General features: G+C 39.5%; 1 protein-coding gene across 4 annotated transcripts in view; it reads right to left on the minus strand.

Annotated features, from left to right (window-relative positions):
* Positions 1-19,758, minus strand: part of MYRIP (myosin VIIA and Rab interacting protein) — a 239,444-nt gene that overhangs the window by 41,282 nt on the left and 178,404 nt on the right. For 2 of the 4 annotated variants that reach the window (XM_086742864.1, XM_086742860.1), the window contains exons 4-8: positions 16,225-16,361; positions 14,481-14,564; positions 13,780-13,877; positions 13,367-13,447; positions 11,619-11,768 (exon numbers count right to left, since the gene is read on the minus strand). In XM_086742864.1, coding sequence (XP_086598990.1) covers positions 11,619-11,768; positions 13,367-13,447; positions 13,780-13,877; positions 14,481-14,564; positions 16,225-16,361 — 550 coding nt within the window. The remainder of the gene's footprint in view (positions 1-11,618; positions 11,769-13,366; positions 13,448-13,779; positions 13,878-14,480; positions 14,565-16,224; positions 16,362-19,758) is intronic. The other 2 variants (XM_086742861.1, XM_086742862.1) reach the window with 2 other exon arrangements.

Here is a 19,758-nt window from a genome sequence, read left to right on the forward strand (position 1 = left end):
TCATCAGGAAATGTGCTTTCAAGTGGCTCAGCGTCTTTACGCAGGCCAAGTTGGCACTCTCAAATCTTTGTACATTTTAACTGATGTTCAAATTACAAATAATTAACTAAAACTCTTAATCTCAAAAGGGCCAGTCCCTTGACTTTATCAGAGCTCTGCTTTGCACTGGTGCAGAGGAGGAAAAGGATAACTTGACTTAAAGCTATTTTCAGGTTTCTTCAGTTCCCAGGACAGCATAAGCATTGCTGGGAATCCTGCTGGCTTGAAAGCAACACTTACACCACTTTTCTGGCTGCACCTCCTCCCATCTCAAATGCTCCTGTGTGGGACCCATGTACCATGCCAGAAGATTTAATTAACTGCAAATCTTCCTGTATCCTTGGCTCAGCAGTGTGATTTCGTAACAGATTTGGTAAAAAGAAACACAACCAAGCACCAGGGTTTAGTTTGGCTTCTGAACTCTAGAGCAAAATCCAGAATTATTGTTCCAAAATCAAGTATTTTCTCCACATAACGTGGTTAGCCTTGTCCATGCAAAGACACAGGTACTAATGTGATGCATTAGAGCTTTTCCTTTCAAATTCAGTGACATGAACTACTAAAAATTAGCTCATAGTACTGTCTAATTTTATTATAGGGAAACTTTCATATGAGTCACTTATAGAAACCAGCTATATTCAAGTGTATATTTAGGCTGTTTCAGACCTCAAACTAGATCTTCAACTAATCAAGGTATCTGAATCTTCCTTAAACCTGTAAAAGGTTTAATAATTTAACAAAATACAAACAGGTACACGAATTGTTTTGCTCTAGGAATTTGCTCATTAACTTTGATTTCATCCTGCCAGGATATATGGACAATATAAACAATTCTGCCACAAATCTGCAGCCTGAACTGGTCTGGTTTCACATCAGCCTTATCCTCTGATATGTTTGAGTTAAAGTTGTTATCTACTCAAAGCAGCAAGTTGTTGTGGCTGTCACTATTTTCACAGTACCAAGAATATTCCCTCAGGCCTCATTCTTTTTCCATGTATATGGCAAACACAGAGAGAGATAAGAGATGGTGAAGAACTCAGAAGGAATATCCTACAGTTTAATCACTAGTGTCTATTTACCCTTGTTACTTAAAGATCTGAATCATAAGAAGAAAAAAATCAGGAAAAACCTAGGTAGTCTGTTCAATGACAACCTGGGCTCAAGATAAGGAAAGTAGCACGTTTTTTTTTTCTTATTATGTAAAATCTGTAGGTTTGACAACTTTTTTGGTGTTTTGTTTAAATGGCAGCTTTTCACCTGCCTACTTGCTGTTTCATAAACACCACAGTAAAGCCTGCACCGTGGCGATGGCAGTGTCTGCACTTAGCTCTCAACTATCCTGAGACCCGCCAGCAGCTCAGCCCTGAAAACGCAGAGCTTGGTAGGGGCTGTGAAACCCGCTGAAGGAGCTCAGCAAATCCTGCCCTCAGACCCTACAGCAACACTGCTATGAGCACTGCCTGAGCAATTTAAAGCTAGCTCAGGTGTGTCTACACTACAGGGCAGACACATCCTTCAAAAGGAAGAGAAGATACAACATAGCTTGACAGATTTTAAAAAGGAGAAAAAGAGCATGATGGGCAAAAAGCACTGAAAAACAAAGAAGCACAGAAAAGAAAGTGGACATAGACCCTTGTGGTACAGCAGCCCAGGATCTCAAATGAGCTTTTCCAAAAAAGCTTATGTAAAACAAGCTGATTTTTTTAAATTGTGCGCTGAAACCTTTGGGTCAAGGTCAGAGGGAGACTGCTCTCCACAGTTTCTGTCAACTGTCTGTGGAGAGCAGGAAATTGGTATTATGTCAGAACTACTGCTAATTCTCAGGTAAATTCCTCCAAATGCAGCAAAGGTAAAAAGGTATCTCCAAAGCTTGGCTTGAGGCCATCCTCATTCTTTTTCTACACCTTATGTGAATTTTTGATAAAATCTGTTTTGGACTGCTCTGCTAGAAGCACCACCTCTTCTCACTGAAAATGGTTCAATGCCACAGAAGGCTCAAGGAGAGAAAAGTAATGCCAAACTAAAATAGCTTGACTGCACCTCTGTGTTCAGATCCCGAAAAAGGATGAAATGATGCTACTGGAAGAGGCTGTTGAACCGTGAACACTGTTCACTACTACTTTTGTAGTTCTGGATAGTTCTTGTATCTGTAAAAATTTAAATGATCAAGAAGTGACAGTGTTCTAATAATCTCCACTTAAGAAGAACAAATAAAAGTAGAGGATTAGGTTATTTCGTGTTCTGAAACTTTGTTTTAGATAGGGATGGAAAGGCAGATAGTAGAATTGTGTATTACTTAGACAAGCATGGGTGAAGAGAAAGTATAAATATTGATCCCTGATAGCAGTCAAATCACTGGTGCAGCCACAGGTAACCCTGATAATGATACAAAAAAGGAGTGAAAATAGCCAAGTCTGGAACAGGACAGAAGCATGTCCTGGCATGAAAACTAATCAGTCTATACTGGCATAAACATGGCCATTTTTTTTTCAGAGCACAAAAGCAAATGTTTGTCCATAGGTTTATCTCCAATCGATTACTGCTCTGACTGATTACTCTATCTGAAAAGCAAATGACTCCAAATCTCCTTTTGTTGCTTTTGCAATTAAGAGCAAACTAGAAAGTTAGTTATTTGGTGTGAGGTTACATAGCAAAACATCGCTGGCACATTTCCACCAACTTCAACTCAGCTGGCACCACCAGCTCAACACCCCTACAGCTACAGCATGGGCTACAAACTCCATACATGCCTGTCCATGCTGCTGACTTCACTGCCACACTTACCTGTGGCAAAAGTACACATTACTATGCTGCATTTAGGCCTCCCTTCATCACAGCGCTAACAGCCCACCTGTACATCCCAGGAGACATTTTTCCCTTGTGGACATTTGTACAGGAAGCAAAACACAGATCATAAGGGAACAAGACTGAGAAGCCTACTTGGAGGCTGGTGCTCCATGTATTTTCCCTGTGCATGGATGCAGGGACGTCCTAGAGGTAAGGTCAGCTACCCCAACAGGCTCTTGGATCGGCTCGCATTGGAACAAGGGACATTTACTGACCAAATGGAGGAGTCATGGCCCTGAATCTTTACCAATCAATACCAATGGGCAACATGATATCAAAGCAGAAGAATCAATCTAGTCTATTTTCCAAAAGCATCCAAATAATACAGCAGCCTAAATACTATTTCTAAAAGGAGGCAGGAATGTAGGAGCTTTGGTCCTGGTTTATAAAGACATGAGAAATCAAGAAGATGCTTCTCTCCAAGCTAAAGCTACCGGCACCTTTTCTAACCAGAAGTTCTGGTTCCTCAGCAAAAAAAAAAAAACAACCCTGTCAGCCAGGTGCTATTTTAGGTGTGTTTATTTGTGATTAATTACAAGGCTGCCCTGTTACGTTTGCAGCCAGACACTAAGGTACTGCTACCGTTAGTCCCTGCAATAAGTTAGTGCATCAGCAGATGGCATTGCAACCCAACAGGTCATCTGCAATGGTGGCTGCACACACCCCTCCCTCGGAGGCATGGGCTGCATACGGATTGCTGTGCAGTACAGCACAGCTTGCAGAATATTGTTACAGCATTGACAGGCATTTCCAGACACTTCAGTTAGATGAGCTCCCCACCGAATCCTGCCTACTGGCATCTGCTATGAGATGTTTGTTTCAAAAAGAAATTCCAGACATGTTATTATTCTCTTTTTTTTTACCCCTCTTCAGGGGGATTTCTGCTGCAGCTACAATGTCTGAATGGAGAGAACTCAGCCTTCATCTTGTACTGGGCTTATCACTAAAATAAATCATTTTTGCATGTACAGTCCTGAAGGAAGGAGTGAAAAAAAAGTAATCACATACAATGTCTCCTATTACTTAATAAATAGAAATATTCCATCTTCTGTCTATAATAACTTACAAGTTCATGCTTCTGAACACTGAATAAATAAAAACAAAACAAATAAACAACGTTTTATAAAACACGCTTGTGAATATTGAGACTAACACTGACAATCTACGTATTCTTTACCTTGAACAACTCCCTCATATGTTGGCATATTGTTTAGAGAGACAATATAAAATTTTTGCTTCACCTTCTTCCTCAAAAGATGAAAGAGTATGGGTAATTCATCTTTCTTCTAAAGAGAAGCCAAAATGGTAATTCAAAATAGATCCCAAAAGCAACTGACTGAACTCTACAAAGGATATTCTGGACCATGCATGCTTTTCTCCTCATTTCCCTCCTGTTTCACCCTATTTCTTTGGTCTGGTTTAACTCATATAACAGAAAACTATTCTGTACTTATTTAGAGTAGATAGATAAAGGACTCTCACAACTTCAGGAAAGACCAGAAACTCTGGGTGCCAGCAGGGTAAGGCAGGCGCAGGCTCACTATGGCAGGAGCCCTCGCAGGCACTGGGACCTCAACACCAGGACTGAGGGCAAGGAAGGCACCTCTGGATCTGGGCAGCAGAGTTCTGTGCTGTGCAAGCTCCGACCTGCGGGGCAGCCATTAATTTGGGCTTTGAAGATGACTTTGTTTATTCAGGGAAGCAGCCTAGAATTGACAGTGCAAACACAGGTGTCTTAGATGCAACCTTACCTGTTCCTTCTCCTTACCCGCAAATTCTACTGCTATGCCTGCTAGGGGTGCAGCAAAAACCCTCACATGCTGCTCATCTGTGCTTCATGGACACAATCAATGCACAGACAGAACCAGCAGGTCTCACCCACCAGAGCAAATACAGTAGCAATCCCTAAGCATCAACAGCTAATGCCTCCTTTGGTAAGTAAACTCCCACACTAGGGAAGGAGACGGTATGAGCTTGCAAACGGTGCCACTGCCACAGCCTATTTATCCCTGGAAGTGATTTTCACTCCGCTCAAATGTATGCAGTCCAGACATTTAGCAGTGGGAGTGAAATACCAAGGGTTTCAAGCATCTGTTCCTTAGTTAATCTTGTATGTGGCAAAATATCTGTTAACAACTCTATGGCTTCTAAAAAAGGGCAAGAACAGGCAGATGAATGGGAGATTTTCACACTCAACTGAAAGAGAACTCCCTTCTTCATGCCCTGACCTAAACCCTGGTTAGGATATCCCAGCCATCAGGACAAATCATTGAATAACAGACTGGGAGAAAGCAAAGATGACTGCTTCCTCTCCTGCAAAAGCCTTAGAGCTTCCAGGGTCTGCCCAAACTGGTTTGCTTTTCCCTAGTGACACAGACATAGCTCAGCTGCACTTCAGGTAGGTTTGCCATCCTTCTATTGGCCTCTCAGGCAGCTGACTCCCTTAGAAGTATTGTTCCTTTAAAAGGGGTACAAAAATAACGCTCAGTTAATCAGGAACGGATTCGTCAGCAGTATAAATTGCACAGCTGTGTAATAATGTGTGGAGCCACATTTGGGTGTGCATTTATTTTGCTTCAGTTTGGATTAGCTGACCTTAAGGATCCAGAGATGGGTTGCAAGGGAGAGAGGCAGGAGGTTACTCCCCAGTAAACCCACCGAGCATGCACATAGCTCTACATATCATCACACAGAAGTATAACCCGTAGTGTTTGAGGGACTTCCCCCTGCCCTTAAATAATAAGCAGGCCCCACATGTGAAAATTTGGTTGCAAGTGATTTGCAAGGAATTTGTAAGCTAGTAATAAGTTATATTTAAATATTGCTTCCAGAAGATGAGTACAAACATCCTTTTATTATACTTATGGGGCTAACAATTTAGGAAAGTGTCTAGGAGCATAAAATAGCATAGTTCAATCAATGTAATGGATTTATGTGAGCAAGTCTATAGAAGTTTGTGGTAAATCAATTGTTACGTGCTTTGACAGGAATAGAAGGCAGATGAATCAACGTAACTGTAAACTAAGCAGTGCCTTTACGGGTACCCTGTTAACTACTTCTCACATGTTCCCCCATGGCCCGTTCTTTTTCCCTTCTCCCAAACTTGAAATATTCTATTACATCTCTTTAAAAAAACAACAAAAACCAAATAGGGGAGACACTTCCCAGTTGCCTAACACCTTTCATTTGAAGATACTGAGAGCTCAGTTAGTATCCTGTGATGACAGTATTATTATATTATTTACAGGCGAGAAAGCTAAGCAACTGTGAAGGCCAGATCCCTTTTCTGGTGTCGGACAGTATGATTCTAAGTCGCTACTAGCACACCCCACTGGGAGAGTGCATACAAGTAAACGGGTAGAGGAAGGAGATGAACTGGCATTTTCATCTCAAGTCTAATTGCAGTCTCTCATATAAACTTACCTTTTTTTTTTTTTTAAGAGAATACTCTTTACTGAACAGAATTATTCTTTTTTTCCCTTAATTTCTAGATTGCCCAGTGCAACCTTTCATGTCCCACTATGACCCTCGTCTACAAAGCTGTGCTCAGCAGTGCACTCACCCATCAGAGGGAATCACTGCATCTCCTATTGAAACATCCACTTGACAGAGGAAGCCTTAAGTGTTCTGTGCTTATTTACTTCTCAATCTGACAATACACACCCTGATGTCATCTAAAAATAAAGTAAGATTTGTCAGGCAGCCTAAGTCTGAGCATCACAGGTTTTAAGTTAGACCTTACAGCTTTGTGATACCCAGCAGTGTATTAGGATAACATCTTTAAAATAAAATAAATCTGAAAGAAAAACATATGATCTAAATTATTTGGAGAATAACGTTACAGAATGACCACTCTTGTCTGTCCTCTCTCCTATTCCCTTTCATGTCTTAAAACTTATCTTGGTTGACTGGCAGTAAGTGTAATTCAGATTAATCTAGGCCCGCATGGGCTTGATCATATATCTAGCATCTCAAACCATCTTATTGGATATTTGTCAAGAATGCATGAATAGTACTATGAAACCAAGAATCAGTAATCTTCTGCTAGAGATACATCTCAAACAAACTCAAACTACACAAACAACTTTAAAAGGATAGTGTTGTCATGTTTAGCCTTGCACTGATTTAGCCACCTGAAGCCTTAAAAAGTAGTACTAATTGCTCAGTCAGAATTGTAAAAGCAGTTGTACTCTATCCTTCTGCTGCAGTAGAAGGAGGGAAATCAGCCAGATTACTGTAGACAGGGCTGTCTTGCTCTGAAATCCACATCACTTTTGCAGTGAGACTACAATTTTACACCTGCAAAGCCAGCAGATAACAGTAAGATTTGTAACCTGGAAAGTACTTAGAGAAAGTTAGATCTTCTCATAATAAATATTAATTTAAAAAGAGTTGTTATTTTCTAAAGTAGCGAGTGCTTTTCCATTTCAAAGAGTACTGTTCATTCCCATTCTCTGTAGAGAAGATGGTGCTGCGGTTGGCTTCTTCTGGAAGCAAACAAGACAGTAAATAACCCATCAGGATCCAACTGATAAACGCACACCTTCCTCATTGAAAGTAGGTCCCAGCACTCTGTGCAACCTTCTGACCGCAGCTCATGTACAAAAGCTAAAAGCTCCATCTTCCCTGTAACATGACACATTTATTAATTAGACGCAAATAAGATGTTTCTGATACAGAGTTGTTGACAGGTAAGAACCGATGTCGGCTGGTATCAACTTCCTACAGTGTTATGCCTCCCTCATCTGAAGCAGCTCTCCCACTGTGTCATATGACTGCTAAAAAGGATTCCTCCTCAAAAAGGTTTTGTTCAAATATTTTTGGGGACAAACCTACAAAGGTATAGAGCGCCAGCAAAAAAACCTCGAGGGATTTCCAAGGCAGTGTTGGACCTCAGGCTTTGGAACCTTCCTTCTCTTTAAAACAAATGAAAGGGGGGAAAAAAAAAAAAGAAAAAAAATAAGCAACTGTTGGTACACTGCGGACCTTATAATTAGCTTAACCAGTAAACTTCTGCTTCCCCTGAGGTGCATCATAATATGTATTTAATGCAATCCTCCTTTTCCCTATATCCCTAGCTGTTTTATATACTATAAATAATGGATGAGCTTCTGTTTATATATGCAATCTTTTAGCTGTAAAATAAAGACCACTAATACAGCACTTAGAACACACCAGGATGCCTGCACTCCATCAATGCTTAAATGGGATACAATATGCCAACCAGTCGTTCGCTGTCACTGGCAGTGATATATGGGGGGAAATGGACTGAGAGAGCAAAGAAGCATCCACCCACTGCTCTAAACTCCTCCTATCTCAGCATTGTTCAGCCTTTGCTTATCGGTAATGAGAAACAGATGGTGCCATCTATCTCTTTTTATGAGATAGGGAAATTAAATATTCAGCCTTGTATCACTATTTTTAGCATGGGCAAGGGATCTCAAAGAAATCCAAGAGGAAAAAAGGAAAAGACAATATCTATTCCTACTATCACACCATAGTACTGCAGTTAAACAATCAATAATACATTTCAGGGAGATACTGCATGTGTGTACGTGTTCCTTAATATGAAGATCAATAGATTTTACTCCAGCCAAGCAGGCCTCACACAGTTGGTCTCTTGGCACTCTGCTGTCCCCAGCTGACACAGCTCAAATTCTCTGCATACAGCATTTACTTCGTACTACAAAGAGGCAGTTTAACTTATTTAATGATTATTTCAAAGCAAGTGATTTTGGATGAGCAAAGAGGTAATGCAGGGCTTCCAGAGCCCACTGGCAGTTTCTGGCTGATATGGATGAGCAGCACACAAATAGCTGTGACTAAAAAAAACTGCTCGGCAATTTTTAACCATACGGGTTATACCTGTTATATATCCCACAGAGATCTGGGACTATTACAGCTCCCCTGCACACTGTAAGCAAGTGACTTAGGTAATAAAATGCCATGCAATAATAAACATGGGTTTCTAATAGCTGGTGTTATAGCATGCAACTGCCCTAGGTAACTGTATGTTACTGGCTTTATTGTGCCAATGAAACTGTATGTATTATCTTCCAGACAGAAGACAAATAAAAATATTTGGTCAAGACAAATTTCCAGTTTTAAATTATGAAATCCTAACTACCTTAAGATTTGCTATCCTTACTTCCCTTTCATCTGCATGTCTGTCCTTCTGTTAATCATGTTGCTTCTTCCCTTTTTTAAACCTATCCTGCTTCTGCTTGCTTCAAGTACTAATTTGTTTGCCAGGTAACAATGAAAGTCTTAAAAAGAGGAAGCTCTACGTAAATAATCCTTAGCGGGAAACAGGTTCATGTACATAACTCTAACCCAGTAATAGTCAACTTGGGCAGCTTTGATAGAAAAAAATGCACACTTTTTTTTTCCCCTTCCCTTGGGGTTGTTGTGGTCACATAGTCTGTCTACAAAAACTTTGGTTATACTAGGAACATCTGCCCTAATAAATCTGTTGCAAGAACCCCATTGTAAGCTGTGGCATGTCCTAATAAGAAAGGGGTTTTATCGTTACAGGCAGATCTCTGCTTAAACTAAGCCAATACAGACAGCTCAACAGCAGGATGTGTACACAAATGCAGAGTTTGGGTTTTTTTTTTGATCAACACAATGTCATCAGTTAGGAAATACGAAAACTTCACTTACTGCAGTGGAGCCCATGAAGATTTCCTGTTACAAGCTTGGACTCCAAGAATTCCAAAATCCACCTGAGAGGGAGTAAGGAGCTTTGCAATTCCTTTGGCAGAAAAGGTAACTTTCTCAAATGATATACAGAGGAGAAACTGATGCAGTTTAGTCCTCCAAATCTGCTGACAGATGCATGCTTACCATTTGTAGCTCAAAGAAAGCAAAGCTGAAAGCAAGCTCAGGAAAAGAAATACGGGTTGTTTCAGCGCTGTTGATGAGAATCAAGCAGGCTGTAACTGCTCTATGTTTGCTCTGCACAAATTGCCTTTCAGCATGCTTTCCAATAGACTCTTTGTTAGAGCTTCTATGACTTTATTTCTGCCAGCCTAACAGGGTAACGTAACTGCAACTGTACTAGCTACGGGAGCAACTGGAGCTATGTTATCTTTCCAAGGGCATCTCGTTATACCAAGAAAATTCCCCTCTATTCAAAGCAAAGCAAAAATAAATACATGTGCACTTCAAAGGACAAAAGAAAACAAATAAACAACCCTAGCAAAGCTAATGGCAGAAACTGAATTTGTGGGAGGAATCCAGACCAGATGGCTAAATTAATTTGTGTTCCTTAACACACCACGGGAAGACAAATGGATGAAACAGTGACAAATGTGGTGAAAGATCCCCTAAAGACATAGGAAGCCCTTATAAAGCATTCTACACATCTGGATCTTTAGTACTGAGTGATGGCTGCAGAAGTTTTGAAGCTGTTCATAACTGGCTTTTCTCACTTAAGTGTGACATTTCTGCTACTCCAGTATTTTCCACAAAGTCTACTATTTCTCAAACCAATGAGCCTCCATCTGGAAAAAAAAAGAGACTCAAACTTGTTACTTCAGAACAGAATTTCAAAATGTGTTGAGTTCAAGGTTAACTCTGCAAATGATGAAGAACTACAGATTTCTGGTGTAATAACTGAGGATTTGAAGAGCATGTTCCCCTAGGTCCTGTCCTTAAACCCCAGAAAGAAAACTCAGCTGAGTAAGACACAAAATTAACTCTCCCTCTCCTGGCTCTTATGTTGCACAAGCAACTTGCCTAGGAGCTACAGAGCAAAGCACTTAAACTTGCTCACTCTGACTTGTGATCACTTGATTAACAGCAGCAGCTTAAAGGCATTACTTCTTCAATTTGGAAATAGATGGGGGACAAGCACGTGAGCAAAGATCTCAGTAATTCTGGCTCACAATCTTACATTCTGACATATATCACTGGCAGTGTAAGCTAGCAAATTTAGCTGGGAACCAAGGCACAGCACACATTAAATTCTGGTGGCTCTGTTCCACGGGTGAGAGGTGGTTACTGGTGGAGTAGCAGGACACTTGGGACCAGCAGCTTCAACGACTGTATCAAAATGCACTGGAACTCATCTGTCACTGTCCTCCCTCTCCGACTGTGAAACAGCCTGTCCAAGCCTATAGCTTATTTTCCCTTCTTTTCCCTGGCTGCTCTTCTTAAAATGATACTAATGCTGCTTGTCAGGTTTTCTTCAGCTTTATAAGCAGAAGCTAAAGGCATTGTGCTGAAGTAAGTGAAAGAAGGAGGAAATACTCTTTAGTGTAAGACATAAATTGTGCTCTACAGTTGGGTTTACTTTTTTGTTGTTTGTCGTAGCTGTTTTCTTTAAGATGGCTAAGGAGAAAAAAATTACAGAAATCTAACATTGTAAAAAAAATGACAATATTCAGTAAAAATCCAAATAAAAGCTAAGTGAGCATAAAAACTCAGTGTTCTAAGGAATAAACACTGAGGCACTGAGTCCTGTTAGCATTCAAATCAAGCAGAGAGATGGCTCATATCACAAACTTTGTTCTGTCCAACACACTTACCAATACCACACAATACTTCCATGGCCCACGATGTGCTAGGAAAGCATGCAACTGAGCAACAGTTTGTCCAGACACAGATTTAATGCTTGTTCTCTGCAAGTTCTCTATGTATCATTCCAGGCAGTAAGTATACTTATCCTTTATTTCAATCTTCCAGTTTTGTGCAGCAGAAAACACGGATAGTTGTGCTAAGTCACTCACCCATAACGTGTAGGACCCCCTGCGGCTCCCTGGAAAAGTCAGCATACTCTGATCGGAGACAGCAACAGAGGCCAGGCCACTGCTCCTGGATGGTGGCCATTCAAAGTCAGCCTCGGCCTGCTCAGTTTTGCTTTTCTGCTTCTTTATAATCTGTAAGGTAGGGTGACAGGGAGTGGGAGAGGAGAAAAAACAAAAGTGCTTGGAAAATACTGTTTGAGCCACATGGATAAAAACTACATCAACCCTGTCTCAAGGCGAACTGCCTAGGAAGAACATTTGAGCTTTTGCCACAGTTCATGCAAGGATGATTCTGACAACCTGCATGCATTTCTTCTCATCTGAAGTCATACTGCTTGCTAGTGCATAAGCATTGAGACAATAAATCATAATCAATGCCTGCAGAAACATCAGAGGTGAATTAAATAAACATGGAAACCTGTTCCTACAGTAACACTTTAAACATTAGCAGCACCTAAGTGTCAAGTATTTTCTCAGACAAGAGTGTTTGCAAAGAAACAAAAAATACTAGTTATGAGGAGAATTTCAAAGGTTCCCATGGCATCTAGACACATTTCTACTGAAAACAAAGAGGTTTTAGGTGTCTTGGTACTGTTTTTGTTTTTGAAAATCTACACTGTCTTAAAAGACAGAGAAGATCATATAGGCTACTTGTCTCCCTACACTGACAGATCATATATTCTGCTACACTTTATGTCCACAACTTTTCTGACTCCAGTTTAAAATATCTACAGAATAGTATTCTCTGGCGTGAAAGATTTTGTTAGGCAACTTTTGACAAAAATGGTAGCAATTCAAGCTTAGCTGAGATAAGCTCTGGACTATCAAAGCCTTGATAAGCAGAATTAATCTTCTAACGTCCCTATTAAAAAAAGGAGGCAGATTATTTTTTATTGAGCAGTTGCTCTTCTGGCTTTTCTTAATAGCCTTATAAACAAAAAGTTCCTCTTCTGGTGTGTGATCCATACATTGTTAAATGTCACATCCCATACACAGATGTGGGAATTAGCTTAGTTCACGTGGAGGGAGACTAACCTAGCAGAGTGGTTACTTTACTGATCATGGGAGCTCAGCAGTGCTTTGTTCATGCTCATCTTGCCTTGCTCCAGACTGTCCAGACAATCTCAAGGTGTATTTGTTTCCACTAGCCCTCTATTTTGGTGCTGTGCCAGTGCCAGTTGCGAGCTTTGCAGGGAGAAGAACGAGCTTTCTGGAAAAAGCCGCATAAATCAGACACACAGAGGGTTCTGTGATTTTTTTTTGGTGTCTCTCTCACAGTATCACGAACAGAATTCTGTTTTCATGATCAATGTTTTCTTTGTATGTGTTGCAGATACAGGGTTCAGTAGAGTTGATACGGTCAAGACCCACAATTCTTTACACTGGAAAACTGTACCTTTTGGGAAGTGAAGTACAGGTGTAAAATTCCATTGAGCAAGGGCCTCTTCTTCCAAGCAAGGATATCACACACCTGAGGGAGTGGTACCTCTCAGCTCTATGGGTGTATGCCATCAGTTTAGGCACTGGATTAAGCTTATTTATAAATTGACCTCTCTCTCAGATGTAGCTGATTAAGCCTATACTGTGACAGCTGAAATTGCAAATTGTCATTTACTCTGTACTTTCTACATTGGTGTAATGCTTTCTGCTGTTAGCAGAGTCAAAGCTCACTAGACTGAAGGATTGTGTTTTGGCTATTAAACAAGCTATGGAAAAAAAGCACGCCATACCTTCTGCACAATGGTTGTGGCCAGCTCTTCTATGAGGTCCTCCTTGTGTTCCTGCAAGTAACAAGCCTCATTCTGCTTGTCCTGCATGAAAATGGATATCTGTAGTTGCTAAAATAACATAAAACCAGCCTTTCCACAGAAATGGTATGGATAAGGAAATGGATAATACACCCTATTGGCACTGTGGGAAGAAATTATAGGTACTTACATTGCATGTCACCTTCTGAAAGGCAACATGCATCTTGGATACAAGTTCATAAAACCCAAACCCAACTCTTCAGGTATGGCATGAGATAGTCTTTACTTCTTTATGTTTTCTTTTGGTATCTGCTTTTGTACTACCACCCAAATTAAAAGAATAATAATTGTTCTATTTAAATCAATACTTTTTTTTTTTTTTTTTTTAATGTTACCAGGCTGTCACTGTAGGTCTCTGCCTTAGAAATAGCTTCTTCCACTGCTTCCTCTGCAACACGTAGGGCCACAGCAAGGGTATCCATCATGCTGTGTCCTAGGTGAAGAATAAGATAAAACCATCACGTTCTGTATATACATACATTTTGCATAATGAGCTCCAACATTCCGACTCATATTCTGGACATATATCCAACTCTTAGGTTGTTCATGACAAGGTTCATTTCCTCAATCTGTAATTATGCGCAGTAAAATAACACCTTAAGACAGAGAAATTTATCTCAATCTCTATGTTACTTCTTAAATGCAAATATTAAATACTATAAAACACAGGATTTCTATGGTGCTTATTTCAGAATCCAGCAAAACAGTTAGGAGGAAATTATAGGAAGAAAACCTGTAAACTTCCTACAAAGACCAACAGAATATAAGAAAGAATTAAAAAATAGGAAAGAAAATGTTAGAGAAGTAACAAAAATCGAATATCCAGAAAATCACACTAGAGTAAGTGTATATTAGCTGTAACACTGAAGGAAGATATCCCAGCATGGTACAAAAACAATTTTTAGTATCTTGCTAAATGTTTCAACTAAAAGATTGCTAGATCTGTGAACAAGATTTACCAGCGCTCTAGGCTATTTGTCCAGTAATTCAAAGTGTGAGGACCGTGTTTTACTCAAAGGAGTTTTTAGCAGCGTACCTTCTGTCTGTCGGTAGAATGTAGAGTCACTGCCACAAATGCTTCCTTCATTTTCAAAGCTTCCTTCAAAAAAACCTCCTTCAGCTCAAAAAAGACAGTACCACACATTAGTATAAGAAGTACCAGTTAATAGCAGAGGCATTATTAGATTAGAATATTCACTCAAGATACCGTTGCACCACACACAAAGAAGGATAACCAAAAAAATCCTCCTAACTTTTGCATAAACCATGATTACAGCAGCATTTCTACAAAACATGACTGCTTTTCTATGAAGACCTTTCACTCATTTCAGATGGAGAAAACTATTTGTACTGTAAAGGGAGAGAGAGGAAGAACCTACTAGCTATAAAACATATATGGTAGAAGTTAAGTACAGGGATTTTGCCTTTAATGTGACATTTGGGGTTTAAATAGATTCTACATTTTAAAGGGCAATGCTGTATAAATAAGGCAAAACTCAGATACCTATACTAGTATTTATCTTCAAAGGGAACAAAAGGTTTACCTAACAGTCACACAGAGAGTAGAAAAGAAAGTTAGCGATGACATTTAGACTCAAAGGCCTTCCTTAGAAAGGTCTCACAGAGAGTGCACATGCCACTGCAACTGATCATTGTATTGTTCACACTTCCATTCAAAGATAAGTTCAGTGAGACTGCGGCTTAAGTAAAGGAAACACATAATATTAAAGTTCTGAAGGATCCCTCCTCACAGTTATTAATTCCATTGTCCCACTTCTGCCCTCACTGACACAGATTTCTTTGTCTTCCTACATATTTTTTTCTCAACTGTTAAGGAATCTCCTCTAGAAAAATAACTTTGATACAGAGAAAGCAAAATGACTAATAAATCAGAATTTAATGCGTATGTTTTTTGTCCCTAGAAGTTTTATGCCAATATTAATGAGAAAGACCTACAATTTTCACCCAGGTCTAGAGAGTCCACTTATCATCCTATATAAATTCAGAAAAAGCCTAAGTAAAGACTATAGAAAAATTAAAGTATCTGGACAAATTTCAAAAGAACTACATCAGGAAATTATCTAGTCCAATAAATCCAATGAAACTTCAAACATTCAGCTAGCTGTATTTTGAGTAATTTGCTAAAGTTACCAGTATGACACTAAACACCACTTCTTCTAACCTATTTTATGTCCCCAATTACTCTTATGGGGTAATCAAGTGTAACACCATAGTTTAGGGAGAATTGTGCCTCTTCTTTCAAAAGAGTGATGCCAATACTTAATAATCATCTTTTAACCATTTACAAACATCAATGCAAAAATAAGATGTGGCCAGTTTCAGATCCTTAAGCATGTAAGAACTCTGAGGACAGTCTAAGCTTTGGTCAACATGGATACTGAATGTATCCCACATTAACAAAATTTTGCTTCAAACACCACAGAAATGTGCTCTGAGGCCAAATGTTGAATGGTAAATTATTTTCCCATTCATTGACTACTAAGAATAAATTCTGGAACATGGGCTAGAACACAAACTGCAATTTACAGACTCAAGATAACAGTTCTTCTGTAGTAGTGGCATAATTAAGATGAAACATTCTTTGAATTCTTAAACAGCTCTCTAGACACTTAACCTCTTTTCTTCTCTCCACTGAGGTATCTATTTTTTTAAAAAAAAAGCTTTAAAAATATTTTTTGAACTAATCTCAGAATGTCCATTGTCTCAGCTTGTGTGTTAAAGTAGGTAAGCTAATAAGGAATCAACACAACTGTTCTTACCTATTACATCAGAACAAACTCCGCTCTCCAGTCTATGCTTCTTGTATAAGTTCTTCAGGACTTTGGCACTTCCAAAACACTTAAAGCGGCTTTTGACATTATTATAGTACCAATCCAGAGACTGAGTCCTTAGGAGTCTAGAACAGAAAAATAAACAACATATCTGGAATGATTCTACAACAAACAAGCCTAAACAGTTTACCATCTCTTTATGGAGAAAAAAAAGGATATTTTAGGCTTCATAGCACAAACATATTAATTTCTAAATACTTCTTTACTGCTTGTACTTCGCAAGTGTCTGGTATACTGAGGCAAAAAAAAAAGGTAACTCATGAGCAAATATCTGCTTCACATTAGTCAAAGTTTTATTTGGTTTTGCTACTATCAGGAGAGGTGCTCTCCCCTTTTACATTATAATGCCAACAGTACAGCCTTTTGAAAAATATAAGCAAGCCTTGGAACAGCACAGGAAGGTTTTAAAAATAGCCTTTATTTACACAGATTTACAGTTAATGTAAGAACACTAGTCCATTAATGCATCACAAAAAAAAAATCATTTTCATAAAATATATCACTGCTTTTATTTCGGGAAATCAATAGAGTACACAAAGCAGAATTAGAGGACCTCAAAGCAGAATGAGAAAGAACAGCAAGCAGACAAACTTTTTTTGCAGGGAAGGACTCACAACTGCAGTTTGGTTTCTTACTTTCAACAGTAAGCATCACTGACATCAATAATTCATCCTAACAGATTTGTCCTCAGAGCCCATATTTCTTTATAAACCCATGAGTTCCTGTCAAGCTCTGTATTCTTTTCCACATTGGCAATGGGCTCTTGCTCCACCTGTTACTTCAGCAGTGGGTGGAGAGAGCCTGTGCCATATTCCCAGGCAACACAACCACAGGTTACTGCAGAGTAGCGCACAGCGGACCCATACGTTTCCTACTGAGGGTGTCACTGGAGGGGGGAGATCCTAGGGTCCCATCTATAAATGAAAGCTGACCTTCCCAAAAAGCTCCAGGAAGGACAAGTAAGTCTGAGGCAGTGAACATAAACTAATTCTATGTGTTTGCTTCGCCATTTGAGCCCATTTGTTCCTCTGCATATTGCCAAGGTAGTTTATTTTTAATTAATTTACTGCACTTACCTTGCAGGAACCAAGTTATATTTATAGGAAATGAAATGATTTTACATAAAACAGTATTTAGTATAGGCTGCAAAGTAATTTCCCCTTTGTAATAATTATAAAAACTGGAGTCTTGGAACTAGAAGTCCTATGGAGCTTCTTACCTAATTAAGCAAAGAGATGATTCTTAGAAAAACAAAAGGCTAAGGTTAGTGTCTGGTGTCAATATATAAACCCCTAAAGAAATTATGTTACTCTCAGGAGTGCTGGACTCTCAGCACTTCCAGACTTGAAGACATTCAGATGATTTAACTCTGTTTTTTAAACCTGAGGTCATGGGTGAAAAACAAGATAAAACAAAAGCCTCACTGTAACCTTTACATTTTCCTTCAGGGACTCTGGACTTCTCTTTACAAGGTGCGAAGCGAGTGAAAAATCTACAATTTCTGTTTAACGCAGGCCGCTTCATAAGCAAATAAAATCTCACCTATTGAGAGACTAGCAATGTAGTTCTTACTTCACATTGAACCTTGGGAGATACTCGATAACAAACGAATAACGCGGAGCCTGGAGTTTCAACTAAACGCTTCCAGTCTGGCTCCAGATGTTTTGAGTTTCAATACAGTGCTAAAAAAGAATATCCACTTCATGTAAAGCAGAACGTCATGATATAGTCCACTTCTCTGTTACCACTAGAAGGTGTTTAGTAGCAAACATCAGCAGTGGGAAATTAAAATTAAAAATCAATGAAGCCTATTGTATTAAAACTATGAACTCTTAAAGTTACATTAGTTGCTCTACTGAAGACAACTAAAGAAAAAGCACATAATGGAACAGAAGCATATGTTTTCTGTATGCTCTGTCAGCAATTAGTTGCAGGAGACAAATTTACAGGTAACATATTAGCCCTTTATTAACTATTTGCACAGTAACATCCTAAGCGTAATTATGGTTCCCAGAAGTCTGATTAGTTCCAATATTCATCATTCTACACATATCACTAACATGTGACAAGGGCAAAAATATTTTTTTTTCTGGAAAATGTCCTTACACAGGTCTGCCTGTGAAGTACAGGATTTCTGAATTTCTTTAATGCTGCCACCAAGAAATCTGTTATGATGCCTGTCCAGGTCCTGAGCCATTGACCAGGGCTTGGCTGCTGGCACAGTGATGAATCTGTGAATGGAGGCAAATGTCTCTCCCAAACCTGCAATTCTTTGGCGTTTTGAAAATCTGCCTTCTTTGTGGGTAGGAAACATTTGCTCTCACGGAAACTGCGCCAGGAGGAACAAACACTATGTCTTCTGCTTGCTGAATTTTTGTCCACTGAGTTTCTACAGGTGCTGGGAGTGTAAGATTTCAGTCAATAGCATGGAGTCATAATCATTATGATGGATAAAATGAAGTCTGCAGGACTGCATTGGAAGCGGCTTAGCAGGAGGTATTGGCCAGGAAACACGCCGTTCTACCCAGGGAACACAGTACTCTCCACACTGTTCACAAAATAATATCATAGCGCTGTCGCCGCTGGTGGGCTCACAGCACTGTGAGTCCTCACCTACATTGCTTCAGGGCTTTCAAGATCCCTACCAACTACCTTACCTTAGCACGTTTACCAAGCAACCTCAGCTCCACTAGCTCAAAACGCTAAACTTGTTGTCTTCTTGGAGGCCAAGGAGACCTCGTTCTCAACATTCCGACTAAGTAACAAGGTACCAAAAGCAGAAAGTCATGTATCTCACTGTACAAACTGTATGAGTTAAGACAGTCAGTTACAAATGCTGACCTGGCAACTTGGGAAAAATGAGAGATGGGAACCATTGCAAGCCTACTTTCCCATCTTTTTCCCAATGTTACAATTTTTTTCTGGGTCTGATCAATACTGTTTCTGTAAAAAGAGAAAGCCTAACAGCACTGACTTTTTAAGGAGGTGAGACACTGCTTTGCAACTAACATAATTTTAGCGACAGGCTTTGTGTTTGTAATGGTAACATTTTCCACGTGAACTTTGGAAGAGTCAAAAGGATAGGAGATTATACATCTCAAAGCAATAATGAAAGAAGAGATGCTTGCCTCTTTGTAGTAGCTCATCTGGTGTAAACACAAGGATCGAGGTTGGTTTTCTTTTTCAATTTCCTCATTGCTGCAGGATTAACATTTTGTGAGTAATCTAATCATCTCATGCTTCTCCCCTATGTGTTGGAGAACTACCAACAACTCCAAATCTATGCCTCTGTCCTGCACACATTTTATAGCAGATTACAATGCCTCCTCTAAAGCTTTTCAGCCTCTTAACTTTCAAATAAGTCAGTGTCCCTGCTGATTCCTCCTGGGGAGAAAGGATTTGGAGAAGAGAGTAGTTCTCTTATAGATACTGAAATAAAGGACCCACTCAAAAGAGAAATAA

Source organism: Chlamydotis macqueenii, chromosome 2, assembly GCF_036417535.1.
Source record: "Chlamydotis macqueenii isolate bChlMac1 chromosome 2, bChlMac1.mat, whole genome shotgun sequence".
NCBI lineage: Eukaryota > Metazoa > Chordata > Aves > Otidiformes > Otididae > Chlamydotis > Chlamydotis macqueenii.